General features: G+C 36.2%; 1 protein-coding gene and 1 non-coding gene across 2 annotated transcripts in view; both read left to right on the forward strand.

Annotated features, from left to right (window-relative positions):
- Window positions 1-17882, forward strand: part of MUC19 (mucin 19, oligomeric) — a 101018-nt gene extending 83136 nt beyond the window's left edge. Inside the window, exons 70-92 of the mRNA XM_049626671.1 lie at window positions 374-421; window positions 670-720; window positions 1295-1348; window positions 1438-1535; window positions 1656-1794; window positions 2481-2534; window positions 4568-4621; window positions 4895-4948; window positions 5070-5123; window positions 5757-5810; window positions 6421-6474; window positions 7483-7536; window positions 7659-7712; window positions 7953-8006; window positions 8180-8227; window positions 10434-10463; window positions 12591-12622; window positions 12709-12871; window positions 13217-13254; window positions 15074-15184; window positions 16047-16086; window positions 16732-16840; window positions 17509-17882. Coding sequence (XP_049482628.1) covers window positions 374-421; window positions 670-720; window positions 1295-1348; window positions 1438-1535; window positions 1656-1794; window positions 2481-2534; window positions 4568-4621; window positions 4895-4948; window positions 5070-5123; window positions 5757-5810; window positions 6421-6474; window positions 7483-7536; window positions 7659-7712; window positions 7953-8006; window positions 8180-8227; window positions 10434-10463; window positions 12591-12622; window positions 12709-12871; window positions 13217-13254; window positions 15074-15184; window positions 16047-16086; window positions 16732-16840; window positions 17509-17692 — 1631 coding nt within the window. The 3' untranslated portion in view covers window positions 17693-17882. The remainder of the gene's footprint in view (window positions 1-373; window positions 422-669; window positions 721-1294; window positions 1349-1437; window positions 1536-1655; window positions 1795-2480; window positions 2535-4567; window positions 4622-4894; window positions 4949-5069; window positions 5124-5756; window positions 5811-6420; window positions 6475-7482; window positions 7537-7658; window positions 7713-7952; window positions 8007-8179; window positions 8228-10433; window positions 10464-12590; window positions 12623-12708; window positions 12872-13216; window positions 13255-15073; window positions 15185-16046; window positions 16087-16731; window positions 16841-17508) is intronic.
- LOC125920477 (U6 spliceosomal RNA) lies at window positions 3618-3724 on the forward strand. Its single transcript, XR_007457069.1, has one exon. It is a non-coding gene; the product is annotated as a U6 spliceosomal RNA (small nuclear RNA).
- Window positions 17883-18810: the final 928 nt, after the last annotated feature.

Genomic DNA, 18810 nt, shown 5'->3' on the forward strand with positions numbered 1-18810 from the left:
CCACTGAACCACCCGGGTGCCCCAGGATTTGGCAATTCTTGAGTTCCTGATGATTTATTCTGTCTTTGCCTTTTCTTGGGGACATTTGTTAGAGGAAGTTTATATTTATGAAAATGATTTCATTTCTTCTGGGGGCAAACCTTATATGGTAATTCTTATTACCATAAGGGGAGTTCAGAAAGGTCCCTTTTTGATATTGAAGATATTACCCCAGTATCAGTTGGAAGCAGTATGTCCATGTAGTTCTATTTAGGGAAGCAAAGATGACAGAAATAACTGGAAGTTTATGTGTAGCAAATTGGATTTCAGATGTTATTTCATTGAATACAAATAAATACATTTACACAAATATTGTTTCTATTCTTGTCATCAGGAGCTACCGCTGGTGCATCTGAGACACCAAGCCCTGGAAGTAAAACAGGTAAGCTTTGGAAAAGCCTGGAGACTCCTGATATTTAATCCTAGGGAAGCTAGTCATCAAAGTTGGACCGTAAGCCAACATGTTTATTGTGGCCCTGAATTTAAAAATAGAGAATGAACTTCATCTTGACAGGATAGCTCAAAAAAGATCTGCTACTTTCCAGTCACAGACAGTCTGGTTGGCCATGCTCTTCTCAGAAAGGTAAATGCATCACCATTTGGATTCTGTCTTTCTCTTTTCTACTGCAGGCACTACAGGTGTAATCACTGGCACAACAGCATCTGGAAGTTCCAACACAGGTAAATCAATAACCTAACAGGGAATGTGACGAGCTTCAGTAATGGAAAACTCACTCCCCCGCCTCCTGCTTCAACATCTCCTCCCAATCACACACTTTCCCTACCATTCCCTGGGAAACCACCATTTCTCATTTATATGATCCTTCTGAATTTACTTTCCTTCTCCTTTCTTCCTTTCACTTAGGGACCACAACTTCTTTTGGAGGTGGTGGAAACACCAAGGGTGGAATTAAAATAAATGAGTATGAGCAGTCAAATAATATTTTTCTCTATGTCTTAGTCAATCACAGTGACTGTAATGAACTTAGAGGGAATTCTATTCTACCTTACCTTAATCTCTCTTTGAGTACAAATTGTCAGGATGTTAACTCTTTATCCCATGTGAATTGTCTTATATTTTGTAGACTTGTAATAAAATGGTATAATAGAAACCATTATTGATATATCACTTAAGACAAGTTCCTGATCTAAACCTTTTAGTTGATTAGAGGAACCCATCAATGTCTTCTAAACTAAATCCTAATTTTAAGTAAAAAGGAATTAATACATTGATTATCTCCTTTTGTGCTCTCAGTTACCACTGGGATAACCACAGGTACAACCATCGCACTTGGGAGTTCCAACACAAGTAAGTTGTGAAAAAGTTGAGGAAACCTGCTTCTATGAACTTTAGCCACATTTCTGCATTTCATATTGCTTTCTCCTATTTCCTCTCAGAGGCTACAACTTCTACAGAATTTGAAGCTACCACTGTATTTGGAATGGCCACTAGTGAGTGGTTTGCTTTCAACCTTTTGTGTTCTCAACAGTTTTATGTTTAAGTTTGTGTTAGATGATGAATGAGTGAGCAGACCAGCTAAGATAGGGTTTTGTATTCCATTTGAAGAGACCATATGTTAGGTCAATCAGACGTGGGACTTTGTTCTTCAGATTGATTTTCTCTATACACCAGCCTTTTATATTTTATGAAGCTAAGAATGATATATTACTCTCAATTCTTTATCCATCTTGCCTTAGCAGATACTGCTTCAGAGTCAGCTGAAGTTTCCAGGGGTCCAGAAAATTCTAGTCCTGGTTAGTAGGATTTAATTCATCAGTCTTAGACTTATCTTGCACATAAAACCCTTTCTTCTCAGGTTTTCCTCATAACTAAGGTCTCAACAAATTAAAAAAAATTTACATGCTCCTTCACACACCTGAATCCCCACTGAAGCATCAGGAAGCCAAGTCACAGGAGGGGAAACAAATGAGCAGAGGAAAAACGCTATTACAAAAAGCATTAAACCACAGAGAACAAAGGGCTCCAGAATGAAACTTTACCATATATTGGTTTGGAGAAATGAAAGAGTCTGTGGGAGAGCATGGTGTTTGCTTGTCTGTGCATAATGAAGCCCCTTTATTGCTTATTAGAAACATGTGAATTTATCTTGTCCATGATATTTTAAGGGCATAAAAAGTATTACTATGGTCTCTCTCTCTCTCTCTCTCTCTTTCTCTCTCAATTTCACAGTATCTTTCTCATTCTTTTAAATCTCATTTTCATGTCCATTCCAAATTCCGCCAGGATTGTCTTTCACCACACTTATTTCTGGAAATGCCAACATGAGTTAGTCAAAGTTACAAAGAGACTAATACTCTTTATTAGTATCTCAGTCAAAAGCCATCTTCTTTGAGAGTGTGTCTTCTACTTTCATAACATACAACTTTTTTCCAGATTTCAAAATTGTTTAAAATCACCTTAAATTTTTGTTTATTCACAGGGGCTACAACTCTGGGACTAAGCCGTGACACCACTGGGCATGTAATTCAAACAGGTCAGTCATGGCATTGCAGAATTGTTGAGATTTCACTGATTACTCATAGGATATTGGTAGTGACAGGAGATGATAAAACTTTTAATTTGAAGACTTATGAGATAATTGGGGTTGTGATCTTAATGTACTAGAATCTCCTGGACTACAGACTTCATCATATGCACATTTATTAGGACGTAGTTTCTTAGTGGTACATTTCTTAATGAAAACAGGAGTCTTTTTGGTAAAATATTTTCCTACTTGTCTTTATAGGTACTATGGTCATAGGTGAAATCACAGGTTACTCAAAAGTTTCCAACCCAAGTAAATTAAGATCACTAAAATAAATTTAGGGCATTTTTTAAAATCTCACATTAATATTTTTTGTCTACTCAATGAAAATGATCAAGGAAAGAAACATTTATTAAAAAGCATGGGAGTATAAAATAAGAAATTATAATAATCCAAACTTGTGGAATACAACTCAGATACTGGGAAACCATCGCAAGAGCAGATGTTGGGAGGTTTGTCAAAATTTCTGGTTGTCAAAGTTGTGACAGAAATGTCCTGAAAAGGGGGAAAAAAAGGAGATCACCCATCAGTTTTGTATTCCATAATATTATAGGATTCAGTTATGAAAAAAATTAAATTGTGATTCCATTGACAATAAGGAGAAATTGAAAGGTTTTTGGATAGATTGACTGTCATGCATAGATTTACTTTTTTGGAAGATTAACTAGGCATAAGTTAGGCATGATTTAAAGGGGAGTAAGAAAGCAAGTGTTGGAGGTATGTCATCCAGTTTGAGACTGTTGGAGGTAAGACATGATTACAGAGAGATTACAGAGGCAATCATGTCGGAAAATGGAGGTCACAAAGAATGTGCAATATGTTGGCAAGTTGGCATTTATTATGATGTGATGGAGAGGTGAAGGAGAGAAGGATGTTTTGGGTGAATCTAGCTCATAGTTTGGATGCTTAGGTAGACGGATGGAAATGCCATCCCCAAATTTGGGAATATACTGGAGGAGGAAAAAAAATTGATAACTGATAGAAGATATAGTGAGGACAAATTTGGGCAGTTTGAATTTAAAATGCTCTGAGGTGTTCGCGTCAGCAGCACATATACTAAAATTGGAACGATACAGAGAAGATTAGCATGGCCCTTGCGCAAGAATGACACGCGAATTCAAGAAGCATTCCATATTTAAATAAACAAACAAACAAGTAAATAAAATTAAACAAAATAAAATAAATGCTCTGAGGTATTCAGTAGTATGCTCAGGAGAACTGTTAAGTGCAACTAGAGTACAGAAGAGAGGCCTACATTGAAGATGCACATTTGTCAGCCGATTGCTTACAAATGATATTTAAGTGGTGGATGCTGGTGAGTTTATTTAGGGTAAACACACATAGTCAGAAGACCAAGAAGCTAAAACATGATACCTTGGCTTCAAAGGGTGGGCAAAGATGCGGGAAGGGGAGTGAGAGATAACAAGCTTCCGGCTATGGAGTGAATATGTCATGAGGATAAAAGGGACGGCATATGGAATATAGTTAATGGTATCGTGACAGTGTTGTATAGTGATGGATCGTAGCAACACTGGTGGTGAGCACAGCATGATGTTGAATCCCTGTTGTACACATGAGACTAATGAAACTGAGTCAACTATACTCAAATTTAAAAAGTTAAAACAAAAACACATATTCGAAGTAAATTTAAAAGGTGTTACAAAAAAGGGGCTTTGTGAAGGCAGAGGAGCCTGGAAAAGGGGATAGTTTGGGCTCAGCCAGTATGGATTAAGTCAAGTCTATAAGACAGAGTGCTGGAGTCCTGGGATGTGACTCAGGAGACTGTTCTGCTTCTAATCTGGGGATTCAGAATCCCAGATCAAACAGGAGCAAACAGAATTTTCAGACAACATGTGTAATTTTTAGTAAGATTCATTTTTCAGAGGGCCTGACCTAATAGATATAAAACTTTGAAATAGGAAGGGAGAACTGTATTGAAATAATTAAAATGTCAAGATTCTTAATTCTTTTCATCTTTTAAGCTTCAGGAGTCACCAACCTAATTCCAGGGAGCCAGTCTACTGGAAGAAAAATAGGTAAGCATGGGGAAGTGAAAAAGGCGAAATGGGGAAGGCACCTATCTCCATGATACTAATTCCAGAAAACAGGGATCATAGAAGAATGGAGTTTACCATAGGGGATAAAACAGAGCAAGAAAAAATGTTTATTTTACTTTTGGGGGCAAGGAATCCTGGAGAAGGAATATGTTGTTTCACAGAAACACATGAATTTTTCCTAAATGATCATCCCCATCCAATAAGAAAGACAGTGCTCACATTACTGTCTCTTTCTTCTCTCTCACATCCCAGCTACCACTGGGACAGGCTCTGTAAATATATCATCACCTGGAAGTTTCCAAGCAGGTAAATCAGGAAATAAAAGGAATTCCCCTTTAAGGGCCTATGGACAAAATTGCACACTGCCATATATTCTCGTATTTTCAAATTCTTAATCTTCTCAATTTTTTCTTCTTTGCTCTTACAGAAACCACAACTTTTAAAGAAGGTGTTGGAACTATGGAAGCAAGAATTTCATCAGGTGAATTTTACTGGATTTTGGATTCCCCATGGTTTTTTTTCATTTGAGTTCACTATACACAGATTGTGAATGAAAATGAACATCACTGGAAGTGGTTCCTTTTCCTTTAATAATAGCTCATAGGGTCAAATTAGGTTAGTTCCCTGAGTTTTCCTAGGAAACATAACCATAGATGTAATTCTCTAGACACACCTTTTTTAAAGAAACTTTACCCCCTTTGTTTTGCCAGGCAATACTCCAGAATTAGTGAAAGTCACCACCAGCCAAGATATGTATAGATGCAGTTGTTTTTCTGGGGTTTTCTTCCACTGGAGAGTCAAAGAGTTAAGTCACTGGAAGTAAATCATGTGAATATAAGACAGACATTCTCTCCTTTACTGATAAGATTCTAGATGATTCTGGATATAGAGAAATAAGATTTTTGACACGATTGTAGCTTTTCCTCATATTTTCTTTGAACATTTCATTCATGAGAAAGTGCATTGGAAAACATGTCAGGTTTAACACATGATACAAGAAAAATTGTTTTAAATTGTTTTCTGTTGCTTCAGAGAAATAGGAGCACTTGCCAATATTACACTTTTCTTAGGGTGAGAAAGGGTTTTTGAGGCTCATCCTTCCTTCTTATTGCAGGTACCACTGGGGTAGCCTCTGGCACAACAGTTATTCCTGGAAGCTCCAATACAGGTTAGTAAATATTTAGTAAGTGGCAGAGTATCTAAGTTAAAAAAAAAATATCCTTTCTCTAGAATTAACTGTTGCAACATCAACAGAGCAGTCCTGACCTCATTCTTGTTTGCCTCTCTTAGGGGCTACCACTTGAGTTGGAATGTAAATAAGTAAGAGTCAGTGATTCAAATCTATTGAATTCTCATTAAAGACTCCTAAAGCTTCACTTCGGTGTAGGGGAATATTGAGAGTAAAAATAAAGGGCCAGGAAATGGGGCAGAATCTCATTAGGAATGTACTTTTTTCAGCCATTGTTATCTTCTTGCTCTGAGTTTCTGGACTCAGACCAGAGCACCCAGGTAAGTTTGTATAGGTAGGTACACAGGACACAATGCTAAAAGGAGGAATAGATGCTGAAATCCAGCCAACATCCCTCTAAAAAGGCATAAATCTATGAGGCCACATCTGCCCAAAAAGGGTGTGTTTTGTAATTCACAAGGGGAATCTATGGGCTGGATGCAGTATTGACCCAGACTTTCACCCGGCTTACTTTCTCTTCTCACTTAATTTTTGGGGATGGCCATAGGAGGTGTGTCTGATATGAAATGTTTTTCATTTTCCTTCGTAGGTACTAGTGTGGCATCAAGTAGAATTACTGGTGTCCCAGAAAGTCCCACCCAAGGTAATGGAAATGACTTCAAATGAAGTTTATATCCTTGACATTCTTCTCTTTCACACCTAAGTGTTTCAGATAACCAATATTTATCTCTATGAATGAATGCCAGACTTGAACTCGGAAAGAAAAATTGCACCAGATGGAATTTAAATGGCAATGAAGACTTTATTTAAGATTATTGTAATTATTGTAAAGCTCATTGCAATAGCAGTGAAGTTTTACCTCCTCTTTTCTGAAATAAAATCCAGGGGATATTTTAAGGGCTGGGGTGAGCTAGTGGGAAAAGTACTGGAGGGGAGGCTGGTCTATACGATTAAGCCACCTAAGTTTGCTAATTGGTGCTTATAGAATAAAGTTAGGCTCCAACTTCCCACAGAGACAAAGAGATAGGGTTACTGTTATTCTCAGTGATTATATTTCAAAGAGGTGGCTCCAAGGTCTTTGGGGAAGACATTCTTGGGTTGTAAAACTGTCCAGAGACTAGGGAAAGATTTGTATCTCAAGAGGACAGAGAAAGAATTTATAGCCACAAGTTTTCTAAAGTAAATGCTCTAAGAAAAGAGAGTCCAGGGCCCTTTAATCAGGAAGATACGTCTATAAATTTAGTCAAGCTGAGGGAAATGTTTAGGCCATCTTGATCAACACAGATGTTTTCTCATTTTTTTTTTTTACTCTCATAACTTCACTGTCCCAAAAACTAATAGAAGAGAACCAGGAAACAAAGTTATAGGAAGTAAAAGAATTAGATGTGAAAAAAATTTGTATCATTTAGAGAAGGAGACCTATAAGTGTGAAATTTACCTGGGTCATGGGAAAATATTCAATTCATTTCTGTGATCAAGGAGTTTCTAAGATAGGGGCCTCTTATGTTTCAATTGCAGGAGGATGTCCTAGCATTAGTAGATGCATTGGTACATGCTAGGTGCTCAAAACTCTTGTCTCATGTAGACATGTCTTAGGACATTTTCTTCTGAGACAAGAAAAAGTTCATTGCTCTTCCTGTCTTTATTTTAGGTACCTCCAGGGAAGTATTTGAAACAACCACTGCTCCTGGAAATTCTACCACAGGTAAGTAAAATAATAATAAATGAACTTTTCTTGGTGACATCTCAGAAGACAGACCAGCTTATCTGAAGACAAAGTCTAGCTTCTCCAGTCCCCTATACTTACTGCTTTTGTAACTCCCTTAGCAGCCACTGCTTCCATTGGAGTCAAGGAAACCTCTGGAACTAGAATGCAAACAGGTACTAATAGCAGGTACAAATAGCAAACAGGTACAAATAGCAAAAATTTGTACCTAATAGCAAACAGGTACAAATAGGAAAAATTTGTACTGCTGGCAGTACAAATTCCTCAATGATCAGTATTGTTTAGGCTTTCACCAAAATTCCTCATCTGAAGACTTAATTATGGAGCTTGAAATCTCTGGGAATGGGATTATGAAATGTGCTATTCTTGACATTTTTTTGTATTTCCTTTTGCAGGCTCCACCTCCATGTCAACTAAAATCACAACAAGACCCAAAGTATCCTACCCAGGTAAAATGAAATGACCCAACTGTGCTGGAATGACTTGTTTGTTTCACACAAAGCTTCCTTTGAGCATGACTTTGTACTGTCATTTGTGCATATACACAGAGAGAGAGACTTGATATGCATACGTGTTATCCTAATAAATAAAATGACAATACCATTAGTTTATTTCTCTTTAGAAACCACTCTAGTCACAACAAGAGACCAAGAAACTGAAAATAAAACAGGTCAGTATGGGGCAAATCCCAATTTCTTTACTTATCTAATATTTCTTTATATATGCTAGACTTGTAGCAGAAGCTAATAGCAAAAATATCAATAAAATAAAGTCATTGCTGTTTTATTACTTTTGTGTATTTGTAGGTAGATTATGATGGGCACAGATACTATCATTACAGTATATTTAAAGCTAGCTCCCAAACATGTATAATCATTGTGGTCCCAGTTGTATAGTGAGAATAGAATATTAATTTCTGCTTATTAGTTGGTAATGTTGAGTGAAGGCATCAGAAAGGAGATGACTGAGTTTAATATTGGCTGGGGTGAAGAGGGAATTCCTGCCAACCAGCCATGAGAAGACAGAGACATGTGATATCATGAATGAGTTCAGGAATCAGCCGGGTATCGGTCATGAATGTATGAGGTTCAGGGGATAAATGAGATTGGAAAGTAGAAGCAAGTTCAAGAAAAACCTTATTTCTAAATTTAAATGAGACTTTATCCATATACTAAATGGGATCCCCTTAAGGATTTTGTCAAGAGAATGAGATGATCAGAAAGATGTTTTAGAGAATTGACTCTGACAGCAATGTGGAGATTAGGAGATTTTTCTTTATGGCTCCTCTTACAAATGTCTTCAATGAACCCTTGGAATTCTGATCAGGGAAGATTTTCTGCTGTATTTGTCTCTAATAGGACATTTCTTTCTCTGGTTGCTGTTTTCTGCTAATCTGTTAAGCATTTATAACTGGGGATTAGTTTAGCCTCCCTCAGTTAAAAGAGACATTTGATCCCCAAGCTCCCACATCTTTAACTAATTTCCTTTCTGTTTCTTCTGCCCCTATTGGTTGTTGTGGCCCCTTTACCTCAACATGTAACAATTTTAAGTTCTTTCAAATATTCTAGGCTGGCCTCTTGCTTGGTGGGTAGAATTAAAATATTAATTTGATTTTTCAGAAGTTTGGAAATACAATTTGAACTTTTTGAGTGAATTGTTGGGTTGACCAAAATATGTGATATGTGAAGACTTAAAAAGAAACATATGGCCAGCTTACGCCATCTGGTGCAGGTGGAGATGGAATAAGATTGAAATATTTCAGGAAGTTAAAAAGAGGATAAAAGTTCTTAAAGGATTAAAACTAGATTACTAATAACACCTTTTCCTATACCTGAATTATCCTTTTCCTTTCTGAATGCACATTTACTGTCCTTTTAATAGGAGGTGTTTGCCAAAGATAATCAAGGAGTAGTTTACCTTGATATTTTCTCATTTCTCCTTTAGGCTCCCATATTCCCTCCCATTCAAATTTGAAGTCCAAAGGGATTTTTCTCTAAGGTGGAATTTGAAATGCCATGAGGAGCAGAAAAGGAAAGTGTCATAGACTCTGGGTCTTGAGTTCTTTCTTGTCTAGCAAGAAAATGGGACACAGGATTAAAATGTGGGAGATGACTAATGTCCGGGAGACAAGAGCCCCAATTAAGGGTCCTTGATCTATTTTCATTAGGATCGGAAGGCTTACAAACATGGTGATGGACATGCACAAAGGGATAATGAAACTGTCAACATTAACTCATGGACATGAGGGAAAGGGGGTTTTGAAAATATGCGGGGTTAGGGGTTTGGGTTAATACAAAACAAAATCCTGGTGCCAGGAGGTCAGGCAGAAGGTTGTTTACAGCAGAGGTGAGGCACCACCTCTGTTTAACTAAACTGGTCTAGGGGACAAGAAAGACAGAGCACTCAACCTCAGAGTCAACCTTTCTTTTGTTAATTAGTTCCGCTCTGGGCAACTTCCCCTTTGCCCTATTTACCTGTTTACCTAATTTGTTCCTTCCTTCCTGTGAAAGCAGCTTTCTGCTATAGTACTAAATTGGGGGTGTTTCCGCCCTGAATACCTAATCTTATTTACCTCATATACCTTTGTTCTATATTGGGGCCTCTGCCCTGCCCTCTCTATACCCATTTACCTAATCTTGTTTACCCAAACTTGGGTGTGAGCTAGCATCCTATGGCTTTGTAATTCTTTACGCCTTGTTAACCCATCAGTGCAGGCTCAGGGAATTCCTAAGCTTATTCCCCACAGGAAGGTAGACAGAAATAAGTCTGTAAGACTAGCAATGTAGCCAATTATTTTCAGTTATTAGATAACTATTTTACCCCGAAACAATTTCAATAACTTTAGAAGCTAACATGAGATGCCTGTTTTCACACAGGATGTCCAGCATCACTTCCACCACCTCCAGGTAAGAATACTTCCACTCAAGGGGCACCTGAATGGCTTAGTCAGTAAAGCCTTTGACTTCAGCTTGGGCAATGATCTCATGGTTCGTGAGTTCAAGCCCTGCATTGGGCTCTGCACTGACAGTGTGGAACCTGTTTGGGATTCTCTCTCCCTCTCTCTGCCCCTCTCCTGCATGCATTCGCTCTCTCTCAAAATAAATAAACAAACTTAAAAAAACAAGAATACTTCTACTTGAAAATCAACCATTCTACATTAATGGTTCTTCTTGTAAATCAAATATCAGAGGTCATGCCTCTGAAAGTTGCTAGCTGTGGAAATGTTTCAGAATAGGAAAACTGGAAATGGAGGAATTTAGCTTTTATTCACCAAATACATAGCAAATGGTAGTCTGTTTTCTCATCCACAGACTAATGCAGCCAAACCAAACAAATACCTCTTGTTACTTACTCAAAATAGAGTTTATTTACTAAATAAAGTGTTTTATTTAATTATATGATAGCTTCATCAAAAAATTGTCATCAAAAAATTGTTTAAAAAATAGTATTTTTTTAAACCAGATAATTCCAGATTTTTTGAGGAGTAAGGGAAATTAAAGTTAACCAAAGTTCGATAATTTTAGAGGATTTTGAGTCCCCACTGTTCTCCAGCCAATGTGATGTGCTTTTTAGAAAGTGACAGAAGTTAACCCCCCCCCCCCCCCAAAAAAAAAAAATCATTCTCTAATCTTAGGACATAGTGGGAGAAGGGATATTTTTTAAAGAAAAACAGTTTTCATATAAGGCTGAAAATAAATTTCACAATAAAAAAGACTTGAAATATGTATTATATAGAGAGCACATATCTGTCATGTATATATTACATATATTGTATGTATATATTACATATATTGTACACTTTGGAGGAATCTTTAGGTATTTCACTACAGAATTGGAATTTGAGAGAAACATGTAGGCTAGTCCAGGGCATGTAAATGAGAGAATGAGACTAAGTTGAGAAGATAGATTGGAGCCACATTGTGGCAGACCTCAGAAGCTAGAATGCTGAAATTAGGTATTTATTTTATAAGTCTATTAGGGGCCATCCAAAGTTTTTAACCAAGGCAAAGATGAGGTGAAAACTAGACATTAGAAAAACTGTTCTACCTGTGGTATAGAGAATTGATTGGATCAGGAAGGAATCTGAGTCAGAGTTACCCCTGGAAAAGCCCACATATGCTAGATTAAAGACAACAACATCCTGGAGTAGTACTGTAGCAAGTACAACCAGGAAAGGAAGGGAATGAAGTAAAGATGAAGATACAGAATTTTGCAGTCGATTGGGTGCCAAGTGATGAAATGGAAGGAATCAAAATGACTCCTAAGTTTTAAGCTCAAATAATTGAAAGAATACTTTGGTTCTCAATAGGAAGAAGTCAGTTTAGATGAGAAACTGGTTTTAGGGGCAAGATGATATAATCTGTTTTGTGCTTATTGAGTTTGAGGGTCTCAATAATGCCATTTATTAGGTCTGCAATGCTATTTATTAGGCCAAGGGAAACCTGGGCCCATAGTCTAGAAGAGATGTCTGTACTGGAGCTACAAGTTTGAGAGTCATCCACTTGACATTACAGTGGATACTGGAGATAGAAGAAAAGTACCAGGAAAGGACAGAGACAATGAGAAGGAAGAGAAAAAGTTGCTAATAAAGAAAGGAATTTCAGAGTGTTGAATTTGAAGGGAGGAGAACATTTTCAAGAAGGTGAGAGTTAAAAATGTCAGCAATTGTAGGGAACTTGAAAAACTGATAAAGGGCCTTAGGGACTGGTAATTACAAAGTCTTGGTGACTTGTAGGGTTATGGAAGCAGAAGTCAGACTGTAAAACAGTAAGTAAAACAACAGTCATAAGATTTATTGACCACTGCCAGCAGAAATTAATAATTAACCTGTGCTGGGATTGTAAAGTAGGAAATATCTATACTCATTAGAGACAGTTTGCTCAAAGTAGGTGGATGTGATTTACCTACCTGAAGGCACCATACAATTCTCCATAATTCTGTTTTTCTGTATTGGCCACCTGGTGGTTATCTATGTATAACAGATGGTTCTATTTTGCCAAATTTAATTACCTTTTATCATCTCATGTTAACAGTTTGTCATGGTCCGCTGGGAGAAGAGAAATCTGTAAGTACACACTTTGTCTCTGCTTTAATCCAATTGCTGTCATTCCTGTATCTGAATAGAAGTCTGAACTTGGTTTGTGTCTGTAGCCTGGAGATATATGGACTGCCAATTGCCACAAATGCACCTGTACTGATGCAAAGGCTGTAGACTGTAAACCCAAGGAGTGCCCTTCTGCACCCACATGCAAAACCGGAGAGAGGCTTGTAAAGTTCAAAGCTAATGATTCCTGCTGTGAAATTGGATACTGTGGTGTGTATTCACAATACATTATTTGAATTGAATAGTTGTTTACTTATTCACATATTCAAGAGATATTCATTGAGCTTCTAATACGTGTTAAACTCCATGCTAGAGGAGTGTGATAAATAAAACAGAATCATACTTGATCTCTTAAAACTCACTATCTTTGGAGTGGGGGAAACCTAGAATTAATAATTATGAATATAATGAGTTTATTAAAGGAAGATGATGGTGTTGTGGGAAGAAACATTTTAATTGGTTGATAAATATGATTCCATATGCAATTTCTGGTTTATAAATAAAAACAGAATTATAATGTTTATTTTAGGGTAAAATAATATATTTATTTTTCAGAACCAAGAACGTGCTTATTTAACAATACTGAGTATAAGGTAAGGCTGTTTTTACTTTAAAATATTTTTATTTATATAATTATGAATAAATGTAGGCTTTTTCAGTTTATAATTTCAAAAAATCATTGGTAATGGTGGAGCAGAATCTGTTCATTTTTCCCCCCATATTCACTTCAAAAGGAGCATCAAATATAACACTCAGCATGGCTCGCTTCAAAGGAGGAAAATGTACTTGATCATTAACTACCTAACTTCTGAATAAAATTTCCCAGGGGTCTGACCAGATGGAGAAGGCACACTCTGTGACATTCAAATCAATGAACAGAGTTAAACTGTAATTATAGCCAGAAATATCAGATGGCCAACCTGTCAGAGATCAAATGAAAAACCCCAAAAGACTGGAACCCCATTATGTGAATATAACAACACGTATATTCAGGGCTAGATTTTGACAAGTGATTTGGCATTTTGGAAAGTAATTTAACTTTTTAAAAAAGGTACCAGGAAGCCATAAAACCCACATGGTTCTCAAAATTGATAATCCTTTTGAGCTGGTGATACTAAATATTAAAAGTCTAGCATAAAATCTATGTGGTATGTTAAGAAATATATAAAACAGAGCTGATGAGTGTTTTAACTTATTTATCATGTTCACATTTCTGTCTTGGTTTCTTAATTTTTGGTTTCGAAAGGTAATGTGATTTGAGAATCTATTCTAGTTTTTTTTTCTTAGTTTATTTATTTATTTTAAATGTTTATCTATTTGGTTTGAAAGAGAGACAGTGTGAGGAGGGAGGGGCAGAGAGAGAGAGAAGAGAGAGAGAATACCAAACAGGTTCTATGGCATCAGCATGGAGCCCGATATGAGGCTCGAGCTCATGAACCATGAGATCATGACCAGAGCCCAAATCAAGATTGGATGCTTAACAGACTGAGACACCCAGGCACCCCATTTTAGTTTTATTTTGAGAGAGAGAGAGAGAGAGTAGAGTGGCGTGGAAGAGGGGCAGAAAGAGGGAGAGACAGAATCACAAACAGGCTCCGGGCTATCAGCTCAGAGCCCAATGCAGGGCTTGAACTCACAAACCATGAGATCGTGACCTGAGTTGAGATCAAGATTCAGATGCTTAACCAACTGAGCCACCTAGGCACCCCATAGAATCTATGCAAGTTTTTAAACATAAAATATGATGATGTTTAAAGAACAAAGGAAAAGTTTTACCTCTAACCATTTGTATGTAAAATAGTTGAAATAATAAAATTCCAGTTTATCAGAAAGTTCGTTTTGCAGTTTGAAATAAATACAATTTCCCAAACTGGCATTTGAATTTCGAACATAAATTATTTTTAAAGCAATCCAGAGAACTTTACAAGTATACAAGCAGAAGTAGAGGTAGGATGTCTCGTGGGATATATCATTTGTTATCATTTATCATTTGTAGTAATCTGATAAAACTATTTTGTGCCAAGTTTTCTACTTAGATTACTTCTTTTCCCTCAAATTTAGAGCATAACAATTGGTTGATTTCCTGTTATCATAATACAACCTTTCTTGAAAATATTTTTAAAATATAATACAGTGACTGAGTAGGTGAATAGAATATGTGAATTTTCACTTGAGGATTCAGAATCTTGACTCACAGTCTGTGCTCTCAAGGAGGCATATTGATTTTTTCATGGAAGTAGGCAGCTTTTAACTCACTTTTCTTAAATATTAATTAGTGACTGAAGGTACCTCTGGAAATTCACTTAACAATCTGAATTTGAATTTTTTTTTTTTTTTTACAGATTTTTATTTTCAACCTCAACAAGAAATCAAGATGAATAATACCTTTCTTTCTTCCTCTCTGCCTCCCAGATTGGTGCTTCATTTGATGACCCCAGCAATCCATGCATCTCCTACTCCTGCCATAGCACTGGTTTCATCGCAGTGGTCCAAGACTGCCCAAAGCAGACCTGGTGTGCAGAAGTAAGTTATCTTCTTAAGTAATGATCAACAACATCCACTTCTTATGTTAAATATAAACACAATCTGTCTTCTTTCTCATTTGGAAAAGTCTGTCTGGCCAACAGACATAAATTTCCTATGGATTCCATTCCAGATCTGTTTCACACCTTTTATTGCCAAGTATATTTTTCATATCAAAGTTATATTTGCAGGCTCCGTGAAGCTTAATCTAGTGCTATTCTAGAAGAAGTATGTTACTTTAGAAAGCATTTTGCTACTTTTAAACAAACCAAAAAAAAAAAAAAAACCCAAAACACACCAACCTTGTTTTTTTTTTTAAGGCTCATGGATTTGGGTTAATCATTTCTTATAAAAATACAAAGTTTTCATAAAATCACATTTAAGTGTACTTTTCAGATCTTTCTTTATGCCACAGTCTTCATTTTTACTGTCCCCCACCATATGGTGAGGATTTTATATTAGTAAATGCTAAGTTTTAAGCTTAAGTCTTAATTAAATTAGTTAATAATAAATGCTCACCAGTTCAAACTAGTCTAGTGTCTAGCAGTAATATCAGTATTAAAGTATTTTTCAATTAATATAAGGGAGGATTATTTTTTTACTTTCTTGCATGTTATTTTAAAGAAGACTTCATTTTAGATATTTTTTTCCCTTTCTCCCTACGGTTGAAAATTTTTAGTGTAAATATTCAGACTCATTTTTATTATTATGCTCCCTCATCCATGCTTCCTGGATCTGAGATCAGCATATTTATCTGTTCCATTTTCCCCTTTGTAATTTCAGTAAATTCAGTAATGTTATATTATTTATAAAATAATACTTAATGTTTTTAAGTCTTTTTTCTATTTCTCTTCCCCTATAGGAAGACAGAGTCTATGATTCAAACAAATGTTGCTATACATGTAAGTAACATTAGGTTCCACATGTAGAGGAAATGTCAACAGTTGACAAAAATTTAGTGTTTCTTTAAAACAAAATGTCAGATCATTAATAGAAAGTCTCCTGTGTTTTTAACATAACAGGTCATCTAACCTATATGCAGAAACTAACAATTGATATGTCTCCGTTATGTATTATACTTTTTCATGTTGGTTGAAACATTCTTCCCAGTAAAAAACAATGGTGTTTACAAGGAAGAAATTTGATTCTCATGAAAAAAAATATAGTTTGCTCTCTAATATAAGCAGGTTGTGTTGTAAACTGATACATTAGATAATAAGAATGGTCAACAATGAGAAATGGATGTCAGAAACAATCCATTCAGCTCCATCTTCCCTTCCCCCCTTCTCTCCTCCCTTCCTCCTTGTTCCCTCCCTCCTCTTTCTCCTATGATAATAATGATAGCACTAATGAAAAGATAACATTTATTAAACATAATTATTGAATACTGATCAGGTACCTTGTGTTGGGTGCTGAAGTAGTTAATCCCTTCAACAACACTATGAAGTATTTTTTGTTATGATTCTCCACTAAAGGTTCAGAAAACTGAGACTTAGCAATTGCTAATGTTAAACCTCATTTCTGGTTCTGTTATCATTTTGTTTTAGGTAATACTAATTGTAGATCTTCACTTGTGAATGTGACTGTTAAGTACCGTGGTTGCCAGAAAAAACTTGAGATGGCAAGATGTGTAGGGGAATGTAAGAACACTGTCAAGTGAGTGTTTCTTTGAATGTGTACTGTGCATTAATTTTGTAACATTGTGGAGGAAATTAAGTTTTAAAAATTACATGGAACATTTTTTACGTGAGAGCTAATGATCAAAACCTGATGAAACAAATATCTAAGACATTAAGATCTTAGAAATAAAATAAACATTTTCAACAGTAATGAATGGTTTTAAAGTAGCCTTCTAAATAAATCAAACCTAATACATTCATAGCAAATGTATTTTCACACAGTAATTACTGATAGTACTTAAGCAGATAGTCTTGCTTAAAAATGTGTTTTTAAACTGTCACTTGCATTTTAGACATAATATATATTGTTTTTCCTTCATGAACACTTTCATGTGTAGATTAATATATAGAAAATAATAATTTGGTATGAAGTTGTATATTTAAAAATATGTTTATATTTTTTCACCATAACATTCTAATTATAAGATTATAAATTTCCATTTTGGATTTCTTTTGTCTTACATACCAATTATCACTGATCCACATCAGAAGTTCATGGTGAGGGGGAAATGCAAAGTATAGGTAAAGAATAATTGGTTGGAAGGATTGCTAAATCGCTTAGACAATTATAATTTGAGCATTGATGTCAATTTGTTTCAGAAGATATCCCAAAAATATTTATTGCTGAATATTCTTTTCCTTTAGGTACAATTATCATATCTTTCAGCTGGCAAATTCATGTCTTTGCTGCCAAGAAGATAAGTACGAATTCCGGGAAATTTTTCTTGACTGTCCTAATGGCAGTACAATACCTTACAGATATAGGCACATCACGGCATGTTCTTGCTTAGATATGTGCAAACAGTCTACACTCCCAACAGTCAGTTAACGCCAATATCACCTTTCCAAGTATAACAGACCAGGTATTTATTTTATAAATGCACAAAAATCACTAAAATAGAATAACTAAACATTTGTATCTCACTCAAAGTGTGAATTCTCATTCTGAGGCATTTTGTTCTCTTGTTGACTGGATGTGAAAAATAAATACAAGTTTTCAAGCAATTCATGAGTGTATGTTTTTATTGATAATAATAAGAATGCTACAACTCAATGAGAAACTGAGTCATATCATGCCTCTCCAAAATGTTTTTCTTCTACTCTTTATCTCATGAAGCCATTATCCTATTTTGTCCTTTCCCTTCACAGTTAAACTTATTGAAACTATGTTTTTGTTCCCTTCCCCCACTTTTCTATGCCAATTACATCACCCCTTTCATTCTATGACAACTTCTCTGCTTAGGACACCAGCAGCCTCAAAATTCTTTAAGTAGGGTCTGATATTGGGACGCCTGGGTGGCTCTGTCAGCTAAGTGTCCAACTTGGGCTCAGGTCATGATCTAACGGTTCATGAGTTTAAGCCCTGACAGCTTGGAGCCTGGAGCCTGCTTTAGATTCTGTGAGTCCCTCTTTCTCTGCCCCTCCCCCGCTCACACTTTGTTTCTGTTTCTCTCAAAAATAAATAAATAAAAAAGTAGGGTCTGATGCTATTTTCACTCTTTTTTTTAAAGTTTTTTTTTTTTATGTTTATGTATTTTTGATAAAGTGAGAAACAAAGCACGAGTGGGGAAGAGGAAGAGAGAAGGAGACACAGAATCTAAAGCAGGATCCAGGCTCTGAGCTATCAGCATAGATCCCGAGACAGGGCTTGAACTCATGAACTGTGAGATCCTGACCTGAGCCCAAGTCAGACGCTTATCCTATTGACCTACCCACACACCCATCACTCTTTCCCACTTAAAACATTTTTCTCGCTTTTTTTGTGACATCATTTTTTTAAAGATTTTATTTTTAAGTCATCTCTCCACCCAATGTGGGGCTCGAACTCACTATGCTGAGATCAAGAGTTGCACACTATTCCTACTAAGCCAGCTAGGTGCCCCACTGTGACATCAGTTTTAATAGTGCTCCTACATTTGTGGAGCTCCCAAGGCTCTTGACTTGCCC

The sequence above is a fragment of the Panthera uncia genome, chromosome B4, assembly GCF_023721935.1.
Source record: "Panthera uncia isolate 11264 chromosome B4, Puncia_PCG_1.0, whole genome shotgun sequence".
Lineage (NCBI taxonomy): Eukaryota > Metazoa > Chordata > Mammalia > Carnivora > Felidae > Panthera > Panthera uncia.